Source organism: Pseudopipra pipra, chromosome 1, assembly GCF_036250125.1.
Source record: "Pseudopipra pipra isolate bDixPip1 chromosome 1, bDixPip1.hap1, whole genome shotgun sequence".
In the NCBI taxonomy this organism is placed as follows: Eukaryota; Metazoa; Chordata; class Aves; order Passeriformes; family Pipridae; genus Pseudopipra; species Pseudopipra pipra.
The window spans coordinates 139,202,254-139,215,553 of NC_087549.1; the positions used below are offsets into that span (position 1 = coordinate 139,202,254).

A 13,300-nucleotide genomic window follows, 5' to 3' on the forward strand; every position below is an offset into this window, starting at 1 on the left:
GAGTAGCTTGTCTATGCTTGTGCCACAGATGACAACTGAAGAAACCACCTGAGCCACAGTGATGGTTTAGAAACACACCCTTGCATCTTTAATACAAGAGTAAAGGAGGACTTCATCCAGGTGATGGGTTTCTTTTCAATACTCAGAACATGAAGAAGAGGCTCCTGGGCAGAAATGCAATTTCTTGTTATTGATACAATTTATTGCCAAACCATTAGGAAAGCCAGAGAATGCAATGTTTCATATTGACATAATGTACCTTTATTTCCATAGGTGAAGTGAAGAGGAAATAGCTGTTTTTTCTGTTTTTTAAGTAATGAAGCCAATAGGTGGTGGAACTGATAATTTCTGGGAACAAAATTAATATGATGGAAACACTATTGGAAAGATTTGATATAAAAAATATTATGTATACAGGGAAAAAGGTGCACAGTCTGAGCTGTCTTTCTGTTGAGTAAGTATGTTACTGCAAAATCTGAAACTTTAAATCAAACTTCTAGCATGGAGATTCTAATCCTGTTCTCCATGAAGTAAATAACATTGGTTTTCGTAAGTTGTGGAAGCCTGCCCAGTGAGCATGCAGTTGTTCCTTTCGTTTCCAGGAATTTACCCCATGTTTTGGCTGGTAAAGCTTCTTGGCTCTATATCCTGGAAGTGCCATAGGTAGCAGTGGTGATGACTAGATTATATTTCCATGTAATCACGTGTAAAGTTTGCATGTAGAAACTTTCCTCATCTATTTTTACTGTCATTTTCGGATTAGCAGTTCTTTAGCTGTCAGCTGTTACTTGATAAAAGGCTCTGCTACAAAGGCAGAAGGGTACAGGGCAACATTATCCGTGCCTTCATCTCCTGCAGTGGCTGCTGAGGCTGGATGTGGCTATGGGGACAGTGTGGAATCTCTTTGTAGCCAAGATCACACTGAGCAAATTCAGCAGAATGAATCTGCTTCTTTGGAAACTGCTCAAATCCACGTGGAACTTCCAGATGAAGACACTACCCACTAAGCAGCACCATAGTTGCTGTGTCAGCATGGTTTTAAGGGAGACCTATTTGAGAAAAGACAAGTTTTCAAGATAGGACTAGTACGTGTATGAGAAATATTTTTTGCCAAAAAATTTGTTCCCAACAATTTCAATGAATAAGGACTTCACTTGCCTTAAATGTTATTTAGAGAAAAACCTGTTTACAATTTGCTGCCTGAAGCTGCATTCCAGCAAATTGAAGGCCTTAATTAAACTGGTTAGACCTGCTGAAGCTAAGATTTTTACTCACAGCTAATGGTGTGACTGAAAACTCCCCTGGACAGCTCCCAAGGTTTAAAAACACAAGAGATGGCCTGTGATTAGCAAGAAGGTATTTTTTTCACAGCAGCACAACAGCAAATAAAATAGCTCAGGTCTTCAAACATGAGGTTATGTTTTTAAAAAGGGGATTTAAAAGAGGGATTTCAAAGGGGAGGAGCTTAATGGTAAGCTCCTCATTAACTGGTGTTTAGACTAGAAATGAATATGCAGCAATTCCCAGGGCACTCTCTGGTGGGAAGAAGATACTGTGGAAGTCATGTATTTTTCTCATGTAGCCACAAGACATTTGGAATTCGTGACATGGGGGCAGAACACACATATCCAAATATTTTGGGGGTCATAAAGTCAGTAGTCTCAGGGTGAGGGACAGTGGTTTGTCATAACTTGAGACATGTATCTCCTAAGGTATACAGAAGGACTTAAAATACATGGAAACACTAGAGTTACCAAACACTAGAGTTAAAGGTACCATGATAGGAACAGTTTTGATAACTCTTGTTGACATTTATGAGTGAGTACTATGGCTACATTTCATAGATTATATGCTATAAATACTAGTGTGGTAAATCAGAACAGATAGTCCATACTTTAGTTGCAAACCCAGCTCAGTTTTTTGCTCTATTTACCAAGCTGATCATTCATCAGTTGAGCAGTCTTCACGAGTGCTTACTCAGAAGACTGACTTGGTTAAAAATCAATTGGGGTTAATTAAATTTGCTTCAGAGGATGTTTACATCACATCAGCAAAGAGACTGTTTGATATCTGTGCTCCTTAAATATATGCAGAATTATGAAGAAATGAAACCTCCTGTTTTTATCATCTCTATGCAAATGAGAAGCAGCTGGTGAATTTGGGAACATATGGGGCAGAGAAGGGATAGGTTTATGAGAAACAAGGTCTCTAATGACTTATGCAAATACAGACTGCTCCTCCCTGTAGAGGAGGACTGGAATTACACCTCTTTTCTCCACTTGAAATGAATACCTCAAATTGTCCATAGAAAACACAGCTGAGCAGCTGAATAAAAGAAGTCAGTTGCTCCCTCTGGACTTGCCACGTTATCTGCCCATGAAATGTCAACTTTGCTGGCGCTTTTCAGAAATGATTGATTTTAGCACTGTCATGGTTTAACTCCAGCTGGCCACTACCAGATAGCCACTTGCTAAATCCTCCCCACTTCCTTGGTGGGATGAGGATGAGAGTCAGAAAAAGGTAAAACTCATGGGTTGAGATAAAAACAGTTTAATAATTGAAATACAGTAAAATATAGTAATAGTAATAATAATATAATTAATAGTAATGAAAAGAGGAGAGAGAGAGAGAGGAATAAAACCCAAGAAAAGCAAGTCACACACAGTACAGTTCCTCACCACTCTCTGACCTGTCCCATCCCTGAGCAGCAATCAGTAGCTCCAGCCCAATCCTCCCAGTTTGTACACTGAGCATCATGTTCTAGGGTATGGAACAATCTTTTGACTATTTCAGGTCAGCTCTCCTGGCCATGATCTTCTTGTGCACCTGCTCACTGGCAGAGCATGGGGAACTGACAAGCCCTTGATTTAGAGTAAGGACCAGAAGCAACAACAAAACCATCAGTTTGTTACCAACTTTATTCTCATACCACATCCAAAACTGTACCAGCTACTAAGAAGAAAATTACCTCTATCTCAGCCAAAACCAGGACCAGCACGCAAAAGAAGGAATGTCTATCTTCATCTTTTAAATGTCCCAGTTGTGTTTCACAGCTTGAATCCACTGGTAGAAACCAAAGAAAAAATAGTATTGAATTTAAACCAACAGAAGTGGATTCAACACTGCCTGGGATTGCTGCTTCTGTGGAGACCAATGAGCAATGGACAATAAACTTGAGGCTGTGTGTTTTTAGGCAAGAAATAGCACAGAAATGGCAAAAAACCCCCAAGAATTTGTAGAAACAGGTCCTCAAAGAGAGGTTAAGTGATATGTAGACACTTGGCACACTAACACTGGATATCACAAGCCTGTCTGACCTGGGATGTAATCCAGACTGGCAGCCCCTCTGTGCATCATTTGCTCTTTCCCTGAACTGTTTATCTGAGTGTCCCAGAGCCCGTTCCACAGTACCCATGTGATCACAAGAAACTCATGGCCTGTCTGGACATATCTGCTGCTGAGAAGTTCTGAATCTGGAATTGTCAAAGGCTCTTTCATTGCTAGTTCTGGACTTCAAAGGCAGAGGCTGCAGCGACAAGAATACAAAAGCTAAATAAAACCTGGCATTTTTCTCAACTTAAATTCCATTACTATATTTGTCAAACAAAGAGAAAAAACAGGTGCAGCTACTGTGAAGAAAATGAACTCTATCCAAGCCAAAAGCAGCCCAACTGCTGAGCATTGAAATAAAACTTATTAAACAGTTAGAGATGCTTTTATGGAACAGAGCAGAAACCTGAAAGCAGTGCCTACTGCCAGTAATTGTAGCATCACCTACATTTGTCTCTTGAAAATTTTATTTCCCCCTGTAATTTTTATAGTGTTCACATAACAATGCAACTAGACCAGATAAACATGACAATATGAAAAAGGGCTGACAAGAATCAAACCAGTTAGGCCAAGGGCTAACTTCATGTGCCAGGGTTTGCACTGTGAGGGACCAGCTTTGCTGGTCATGGCATAGGGTTGTATGCAGGACCAAAGCTGAAAGCAGTAGAAGTATCACTTCTCTTCCAGTTCATACAACAAGCTGTGAACTGTATCTTTATTTGTGACATTTCTATAGAAGGGTGGGACAAGGAAGTGGTTTTGCTTGTACTCTAAAGGCATCAAGCTTCCTCATTCCTTTCAGTGGGGAGCCCCCAGTATCAGAGCCATTTCTCAGAAATGGTACCTCCCGGACCCAAGGCTGACACCCCTGTGCTGGGCAGCTGGGCAGGACCAAGCACTGCAGGAAGCCCTCTGCCCATCCTGCCCTGTCTCCAGGGCTGGGCACAGTGTCTTGTTTCCATTGACCACAGGAGGTCCATGCAGTACTGCAGTGGCTCAAAGTCTTCGAACCCTCAAAGTCTTCAGTCTTGGCCCCATGAGTGCCCTCAAGCTTACCCTGTCCCCTAACTCTTCCCAGCTGTTCTTTCTTTCTTTCTCCATGGGAGCTGAGCAATGGGCTGCAGGAGACAAAGACAAACTCCTCAGATAAACTTGTTTAGTCATGCAGCTTAATTCTTAACTCACTACTTGGTGACAAGTAATAAAGAAACCCTTCAGGGTTTCTACAGGCCAGTCTGACAAAGGCAGTCATGCACAGTGACACGACTCGAGTCCATGACACGACCACAGCCAGCAGTTCTTCCAAGCTTCTTGCCTTACAAGTTTCTAAGCCAAAGCCTGTGTGCCCCCTCCCCTCCCTACTCTCCATTGTTCTCACTCGAAAGTAAGCTTTGCGTGGGCCTGATGGGCTCATTTGACCAAGAACTGCATCTGGAACAAGCTTCCAGATTCCCTTCAGGGCATGGGAGGGATAACAACTTCTACAACAACCACCCACACATAAAGTCCAGTCCAAGCACACAGATAGGCAGAGGACTTGAAACGAAAACTCTTCTTTCTTTTCACTGAATATAAAAGGAGCATATGTGATGCGCTCAACCATGCACATTTTCCCTTCCACCTCTGGGAAATTCTGTAGGCTTTTGCTGTTCTCCTGAACACCAGCTGGTGAACTATTTTCTGCTGAGCTGTCCTCAGTAGAACCACCCATAAAACCCCAGGAAAAATGTCTCTGGAAGCCCTGGAACTCACATATTCCCTGTGGCACAGCAAGATTTTACTTCCTGCATGGTTCTGGACTGTCATGTAAGGAAAAGCAAATTCTTAAAACCTGATTTGCATCTGAAGCCTTAATCTGTTGGTTATCTGTCTAAAATGTATTCAGCTGACTTTTCTTTGTAAAGGACAAACCTCGCAGAATGAAATGTTCAGAATGCAATAGAAGGGCAGGTCTGTGAGAAAGGAGGAGAGAGACAGATGAGTAGAGCAGCTTGCACTGTGAGCCACGTTAAACACAGCTAAAGCCATTTCCGACTACCAGCCCAATTGCCTGGAAAGATCTGTGCGCTGGTGTCTCAGCTGCATGGCCAGAAGTCTCTGTCTTCCTTCAGCTTTCCGTGTTATCTTTCACTCGTGTTTTTTCCCAAGACTCCTTCATTCCTCATCCCCTTCCCCAGGTGCCCTTAGCCCCATCCCCTCTCCAGGACCCCGCGCAGCCCTCGCCGCTGCGGGTGGTGGGTTGCGGGGGTCCCGCTGGGTCCCCGTGGGGCAGTGGCGGCGCAGGGCCAGCAGAGGCCGGGGCCGGGCCGGGCGGACCCCGCCGCGTTCCCCGCTCGGGACCTCATGGATGGAGCTCTAAACCAGAAGGGGACGATGTCAGGCTTGCCCTTGGACAAGCTGTGGGATGATGTGCCCAGGCTAGAGGGACGGGATGCTAGTGAGGGAGCTCTGCGGTGGCTCTGAGATGCGCTGACCGCACTGGAGCACACTTGAAATCTTACGGAGATGAACCAGGGGCTCCCGAGGTAATAGATGCCACCAGGGAAGTATCTCAAAGGAATTAAGGGGTGCTCCTCTGAGAAGGTGACATGGCCAACAGCCCAGATGAAGTGCCTCTAGACTACTGCACGCAGCGTGGGCAACTGACAGGAGGAGCTGGCAGCCACTGTGCTGCTAGAAAGCAGCAACCCAGTTGCCATTATTGAAACATGGTGGGCCAAATCCTACGACTAGAGTGCAGCTTTCGATGGCTACAGGCTGTTCAGAAGGGACAGGAGAGGAAGGAGGGGTGAAGGGGTTGCCCGCAGCATCAAGAGTTGGATTGAGTGTGAAGAGCTGTCTCTGAAAAACAGCCATGAGCAGGTTGAAAGTCTGTGGACAAGACTCAGAGACTGAGGTAACAAAAGGAACCTCCTGGCTGGTGCCTACTCCAGGCCACTTGATCAAGGGGAGCCTATGAAAAAAACCTTCTTGCTCCAGCTACGGGAGGCATTGTGCTCACAGGCTCTTGTTCTGCTGGGACACTTCGACCACCCCTACGTCTGACGGGAAAGTAGCACGGTGATCTGTAAGCAATCCAGGAGACTCCTGGAATGCATAGAGAATAATCTCTTGAGCCAGCCAATAGATAGCTCTATCAGAGGGGATGCAATACTGGATCTGATGGTTACCAATCCAAGTGAGGTAATAAGCAACCTGGGCTGCAGTGATCATGCATTGGTGGAGTTTGCAGTCCTGAGGGATATCAGTCAGGCAAAGAGTAAAGTCAGGACCCTGAACTTCAGGAAAGCAAACTCTACAAGGAGTTAGTCAATAGGACCTCCCAGGAAACTGCCCTCAGGGACAAGGGAGAAGAACAGAGATGACAGGTCTTTAAGGATGTCTATCATACCTGCAAAAGCTAGTGATCCCCAGGTGAAAGAAATCAGGCAAGGAAGGCAAGAGACTGGCATGGCTGAGTTGGGACTTGCTGGTCAAAATAAAGGGCAAGAAGCAAATGCAGTGGAAGCAGTGACAGGTATCCTGGGAAGAGTATAGGGATGCAGTCTGGTTGTGTAGGGATGGGTTCAGAAAAGTGAAAGCACAGCTGGAGCTGAACTTGGCAAGGAATGCAAAGAATAACAAGAAGGACTTCTACAGGTATCTTAGCCAGAAAAGGAAGGTCAAAAAAACTGTACCTGCCCTGATAAGCAAGGCTGGCAAACTGGTAACAATAGACAATGAGAAGGCTGAGGTACTCAACTACCTTTTTGCCTTGGTCTTCAATGGAAACCTCTTTTCCCATACCTCCTGAGTGGGTGGACTGCAAGATGGGGACTGTGGGAGCCAAGTCCCTCCCACAGTATGAGAAGAACAGGTTCACGACCACCGGAGGAACTTGAGCATACATTTGTCTATGGGACCTGATGAGATACATCCCAGAGTCCTGAAGAAATTGGTTGATGTAGTTGCCAAGCCACTCTCCAGCCATTTGAAAAGTCATGGCAGTCAGGTGAAGTCCCAAGTGGCCGGAAAAACGTTGCACCCCATCTTTAAAAAGGGTGGAAAGGAGGACCCTGGGAAGTACCGACCTGTCAGCCTCACCTCTGTGCCTGAGATATCAAGGAGCTGATCCTCCTAGAGGAGGATCCTCCTATGGAGGTCAGGGAGGTGATTTGGGATAGCCAGCACAGCTTCACCAAGGGCAAGTCCTGCCTGACCAACCTAGAGGTCTTCTACAATGGAGTGATGACATCAGTGGACATGGGAAGGGCTACAGATATCATCTGGACTTCTATAAGGCCTTTGACATTGTCCCCCAAAGCATCCTTCTCTCTAAATTACAGAGAGATGGGTTTGATGTGTGGACTACTAGGTGGATGAGGAATTGGTTGCATCCATGGTGATAAGTGGTGTCCCTCAAGGGTTCATACTGGGGTCAGAGCTCTCAATCAGGACATGATTCTCCCTAGTGAATCATGCCATGGCACAGCATCTTCCATGGTGGTTACTCAGGAGATCCACACAACTTCAATAACCTACAGCACATCCCTTTGCAAACTGCAGCCAACAGAAGCTACACACAATCTTCTTAAAGGTACCAGATGTTCAATCTTAGCTAGAAAACAGGACACCAAGGAAAGAAGGCTTTGAACAGAAAATGTGAGCCAGTTTGTCTTCCCCAAGGGTTTCTTGTACTGCATTAGGAGCCTAAGCAGATTTTGTCTCCTGAAGGCTTAGGGATCACTGCAGTCTGAGACAGTTGTGACCTCTTGTAATTTTGCTGGAATTCATCCAGATTTGAGCCTCTCGGGCAAAAATTGTCTTCTGGTTCAGTGTTGGGCTGAGTTACAGCCTCAAGGGAAACAGACAGGCAATGAAAACCAGTGGGAGTTACTCTTCCCTGCTGTCAACATATCCTGACAAACATGTAATGTAGTCCATTAAGCTGATGCAGTGGTCAGTGTTTATAATAATTTTAATATATTCAGTAAACAAGTAACACAAAAAAGAAAATTAACAACATTAAGGCGGTAGTCAAGAGCACACAAAGATAAGAAAATGCAAATCCATCCTGTGCGTTTTGTTCTGTTACTTTTCTTGCCTGGCTTTTCTGAAGCCTTTTTTTCCCCTCATGTATTTATTTTTCTCTCCTTTATTTTCTTCATGTCATATATTCCCTAACAGTCACTGCATTTGAACTTGCATATAATAAATATATAATATTTTATGTCTAATTTATTCACGGACAGTCTTTATCATTTCTAAACCTATTCTCTAGCTTTTCAGACATGGTATTGTGAGGTGATCTGTTGTTGGATTTGGTATTGTGAGGTGATGTGCCAAATTTTCCAAAAAATGTTAAAAACACTGGAATGAAAACAAGACCATGAAGAGCGCCAAACAAAATGACAAGAAACATGATCTTGAAAAAGGTCCTAAAGATGTAGGTTTTTGCTGCAGCCAGGACAACAACTCCTAATATAGTAGAAACTGCACCTTGTAATACCGGGTAACCGAGCAGGGACAGCGCTTCGATTGCCCTTTTATTGGCTGATGACTCTCCACTCGTAACAAAGGCATAGGAAATATGAGCAGAAAAATCTACCGAAAACCCTATACAAATGACCAGGTTGATCATGGATATGGAATCGAGATTGACGTTCCAGAACGACATGAAACCCGCCACACCAACTATAACAGAAGCTATTGCAAAAGTCACCCACAGGCAGCACAACGGGTTGGGAATGAGCAGAAGGGAGACAACGAGCATTGCCCCGGCAGCAACGGCAACGTTCTGAACGGTGTTCTGCACTATTACCAGGTACTGGTCGTAGTAGATGAACGCCGGGTGATACACCTTCAGTGGAATACTGCACTGCCTGGCTGTCTCTCTTAACTGATTGAGAAGATTCTTCTCATCAACGGCTGAGGTCACGTTCACTGTCTGGAGGAAGAAACGTGAAGCTTCTATTTCATCCTGAGTCTTGTTTAAGTCCCACGCAAAACTGGAACGAATGCTGAACAGTACAGGTAAGTTATTAAAGAACTGAGTCTTATCGTTTATATTTATCGAACTGCTTTCAGCGAGTACTGTGTATACTCTCAGCCAGGACTCTGAGAGGTTCTTATCAACGTAGGAAATGTTCTCCAAATTCTGTGCACAGCTCTCAATGCCATGACGAACCGCCTCATTCCAGTAATCTACCCTCTCAGGAATGACAACCATGACCCTGGGTCCATACGTCGAGAAGAATGTATCATCATCATCATAGTATGGAATAACATAAGAGTCATCATTAGCCAGATTTCGAAGATCGATGCCTTCCCTGATCTGAGTACACCCATAAACACTGCCACCCAAATACGCTCCGTACAGCAACACCACAAGTAGCTTGACCCATTTATTTGTAAAAAAAGGCCCGTAATACTCTTTAAAGAATATGCTCATTGGATGTTCCCCTTCTGGCTCAGAGGACTGCCTGGAACAGCTGCCGACACAGCAAGCGTTGTACAAGCAGGAGTTCTCAGCCTGATCTTTATCTACTCCCACACGCATACAAGTCAGCCAGTGTCGGTTTCCTTGCTCCCTTTTATGATTTAATACAAGAACTGCCCCAAAGAAGGTCAGGGTATATACATAGCAGAAGACAAAAGCAGTGCCTGTATAGAGGCAGAAAGCTCTCACGGAGGGAAAAGCAGTCCAGGTGCCAATGAAGAAGGCCAAAACATCCGTGAGAGTGGTGATGGTCACAGAAAGTGCTGCCTCTGAGTAAGTCTCAGCCAGCAGAGATTTAACATTGGATTTCTCTTTTTTCCTTGAACTTTGTTCCCAGGAAGCAATCATGATGAACATGTCATCAACGCCAACCCCTGCAAGAGGAGAAAAGGTTAACTCTGCATTGCAAATGGAAGCTTCCACTAACACCCAACAAAATTACAACATTAATCACATCTAAGTCTGCACAAAATTTTGAAAAAGAAAGTTGGGCTATTAATATTGCTTTAGTGGTGATACAAGTTACAAGAGAATCAGGAAAACAGATCCTGTGTGTGTAGCTAAATGTAGTACCTTTCAGAAACTCCTGGTGACCTGATGGGTTGTTGATCCCTTACCCTTCTCTGCTGAAAGTCTGAGCACACCTACTCCACCTCTGAAAAGTTCTTGTATCTGCTGTCCACATGTCCACTGATGCAGACAACACACATTCCAAAGCATTATGTATTCTGAAGCTCAACTGTCCTTACCACTGGAAGTGTCCTCCATTATCCCTGGAATCTCCTTCATCACTGCAGCAACTTAGACCAATAATTTCTTGCTCTGCCACCAGCACAAAGGGAGAACAGTTGCGATCCCTGTTTTCCAGTGGCTCACTTTTTTATGCTCTCTGCCCTCTACTTCTCTCCAGTTTATCTTTCAGCACTTATGCACAATTCATTATTAATTTATCTTCACATTTATACTGATCCACTCACAAATATTACCCACCAAAATCCTCCTAAACTCTGCCAGAAAGAGATTGACACCATTAGGTTGTTTTAACTTTGCTTTAGTCTTTGATTCAGACTCACTTTTCTACTTACCCAGAATCAGGAATGGTGCGTTTGCTACAGTGACCACAAACGGCGCTCCACAGAAGAGCATCAATCCAAAGCTGCTTAACACAGCTAAGCCGGCAGAAACCACTCCACAGCAGGCAAGCCACACGTTATTTCTTATACAGCTCAGTCTGAAAATATTTCAAGGAATATCTTCATTACATGTCAAATATTTCACCAAGGTGTTTGGCATGACAAGTGCAAAGGTACCAGTGATACCCTGTCTGAAGAGAACTCCTTACGAAAGTTGCTAGGAGGGCTCCCAGGTGTCAGCATTGGAGGTTAATTTCTCTAGGAGGTGCTATACGCATTGTTACCACTGGCCAGCTATATTCAGAAGAGTAAAGATGTGTACTGATCTTTGCATCAATAACAGAGATGCAAAATGAAGATACATTAGTTCTACCAGTGAGGCTAGACTTAGGGTGACCCAAAAAAATGATGAATTTTTAGAAGCTCTTTGCTTTTATGTGGGTTCTTGGTGTATCACATCAGTGTAATACAGAAGCACCTCCCAGGCAGTAATGCCACACAGAAAAACTTTCTCTGCAGGCAGATTGGCTACCAGCTTTTTGCCGAGACACCCCTGAGGGCTGGCTCAAGGATTCCCCAAGAAATGTTCTAATGGGCATGAGGCTTGATGCAAGCACTTGATGCAAGTGCTTGCAGCCCACCCTGCAAGCAGAACATTTTTTTCTCAATACAGTACAGAAACACTGCTGTACAGCTCACCTTCCAACACCACAGAGAAAGGGCAGGTGAAGTTCTCTGTGGACAGCAGATAAGGCTCTGACTCTACTATCAAGGAGAACACTTAGAGCTGTACCCGGATTTGCAGTAATCTGTGAGGCTAGTGCTCATCCACCTTGAACCTTAACTAAGCTCTGAATGCTTGTTCAGGTCTTCATCTGCTACTTATCATGAACCCCATCTAAGCAGTTGGGAAACATGCCCAGGTAGACAAGAAAGAGCAAAGAAATACATTTTGCCTGTTATGAAATGTCACAGTCTGCAGCTTCAAGAACGCTTTCACTCGACCAGAAGCAGAAACCAGAGCAGAAACCGAGGCAGGTAAAGAAGAGCAGAAGTCACTGCTCATTGAGCCATAGCTTAGAAGGCATTTTACCTTAAGCAAGAGAAGATTGCAAAGTTTATTGTCAAGAAATACGTTACGGAGAAGAGCGGGATCACGCTCTTGGTATTTCCTTCAAACTCCTGTTGTCTGGACAGCGACGTAAAGTAAGTCACCTGCCATTAAAAGAACAAGGAAAGAAACGATGAAGCACATTTTTTTCTCTTTGGTCTTTGTACACACGCACAGGCAAGGCTAAACATCACGTTGGCACTAGAGCATTGCCGTGGCCCTCGCAAGCCGCAGGCCACCCGCCTTCTCCCCGCACCGTCTCCTTTCCTTTCCACGACGGGGCTGCCCGGACATTTCGGGGCTCGGCGGCTCCGCACGGCCGTACCCGCCCCTGCGTTACCTGAATGGAGCTGAGGTGCAACTCCCTCAGCTTCGACGAGATGTTCCGCAGGAAGCTGTGCAGCCACTGCCGGCTGTCCTCCGCCTCGGGGCCGTCCTCCCGCAGGTAATACACCAGCTTCAGGGCCCGCGCCGACAGCAGCCGCCCGCCGTCCGCGTCCACGCCGCCCAGCGCGGCCCCCAGGAAGACGCTGCCGTTGACGGGGAACTGGAGGCTCCCCGAGACGGGCGGTCGCTCATCGCCCCTCGGCGACAGCAGCGGGTTGGGGCTGGCGCAGCTGCCGTCGCTGCGGGCGCAGAGCCGCTCGTAGTCGGGGTCGCGCACGGTCTTGTCCAGCCGCAGCACCTCTTCCCACGCCGTCGGGTCCAGCACCGAGGTGCCGTTGGTCGCCACGGCGATGAGGGCGGCGTAGGCGCCCTCGGTGGGCAGGCGGGGGGCGGAGAAGCGCTGCGAGTCGTTGGTGGGGAAGTGCCGCCGCACCAAGTCGCGCTCGGCCTTGGCGGGCCCCCCCGTCGGCGTGAACTGCTCCTCGATGTCGTTCGCCTGCCGCTGCGGCAGGAAGAGGAAGCCGGCGCCCAGCCCGCCCGACAGCAGCAGCGGCACCAGCACGAAGGGCCAGGGGCAGGCGGCCACGCCGCTCGCCAGCCCTTCGAAGAGCCGCCGCAGCGGCCGCTCCAGGCAGTCGGTGTTGCGGCAGGAGCAGCGCTCCGCGGGGTCCCGCGGACCCTCCATGGGCGAGGCGGGGGCACGGGCTGCCGGCGGCAGCTCCTCACCGCGGGCGCGTCCCACGCCGGGGGCTGCTGGTGTGGGCTCTGCCGGCGCCGGAGGAGAAGAGAGGGAGCGAGTGGGAGAGGAAAAAAAGAGGACTGGAGAGCCGCCCTCTGCACCCCCGAGCCGCGGAAGCAACG

At 46.5% G+C, this 13,300-nt stretch overlaps 2 protein-coding genes across 2 annotated transcripts in view; one reads left to right on the forward strand and one right to left on the reverse strand.

The window, feature by feature from the left end:
• Positions 1 to 9,723, forward strand: part of ACBD5 (acyl-CoA binding domain containing 5) — a 137,880-nt gene extending 128,157 nt beyond the window's left edge. The window contains exon 11 of the mRNA XM_064636252.1: positions 9,687 to 9,723. Coding sequence (XP_064492322.1) covers positions 9,687 to 9,708 — 22 coding nt within the window. The 3' untranslated portion in view covers positions 9,709 to 9,723. The remainder of the gene's footprint in view (positions 1 to 9,686) is intronic.
• On the reverse strand, positions 8,270 to 13,240 carry LOC135402744 (patched domain-containing protein 3-like). Its single transcript, XM_064636197.1, has 4 exons — positions 12,393 to 13,240; positions 12,035 to 12,156; positions 10,894 to 11,039; positions 8,270 to 10,182 (listed from the first exon to the last, which is right to left on the reverse strand). Exons 1-4 carry the CDS (start codon positions 13,122 to 13,124, stop codon positions 8,552 to 8,554), a joined length of 2,631 nt encoding a protein of 876 aa, XP_064492267.1. The 5' UTR covers positions 13,125 to 13,240; the 3' UTR covers positions 8,270 to 8,551.
• Between the last annotated feature and the right edge of the window lie 60 nt (positions 13,241 to 13,300).

Bases quoted from the DNA above. Each gene is read 5' to 3' on its own strand.
- LOC135402744 (XM_064636197.1), bottom strand. From the start codon at position 13,124: ATGGAGGGTCCGCGGGACCCCGCGGAGCGCTGCTCCTGCCGCAACACC. The intron at 12,157-12,392 runs GTAACGCAGGGG...TTTTAATGGCAG, and splicing joins TGCACCTCAGCTCCATTCAG to GTGACTTACTTTACGTCGCT. The intron at 11,040-12,034 runs GTAAAATGCCTT...AAATATTTTCAG, and splicing joins GCAATCTTCTCTTGCTTAAG to ACTGAGCTGTATAAGAAATA.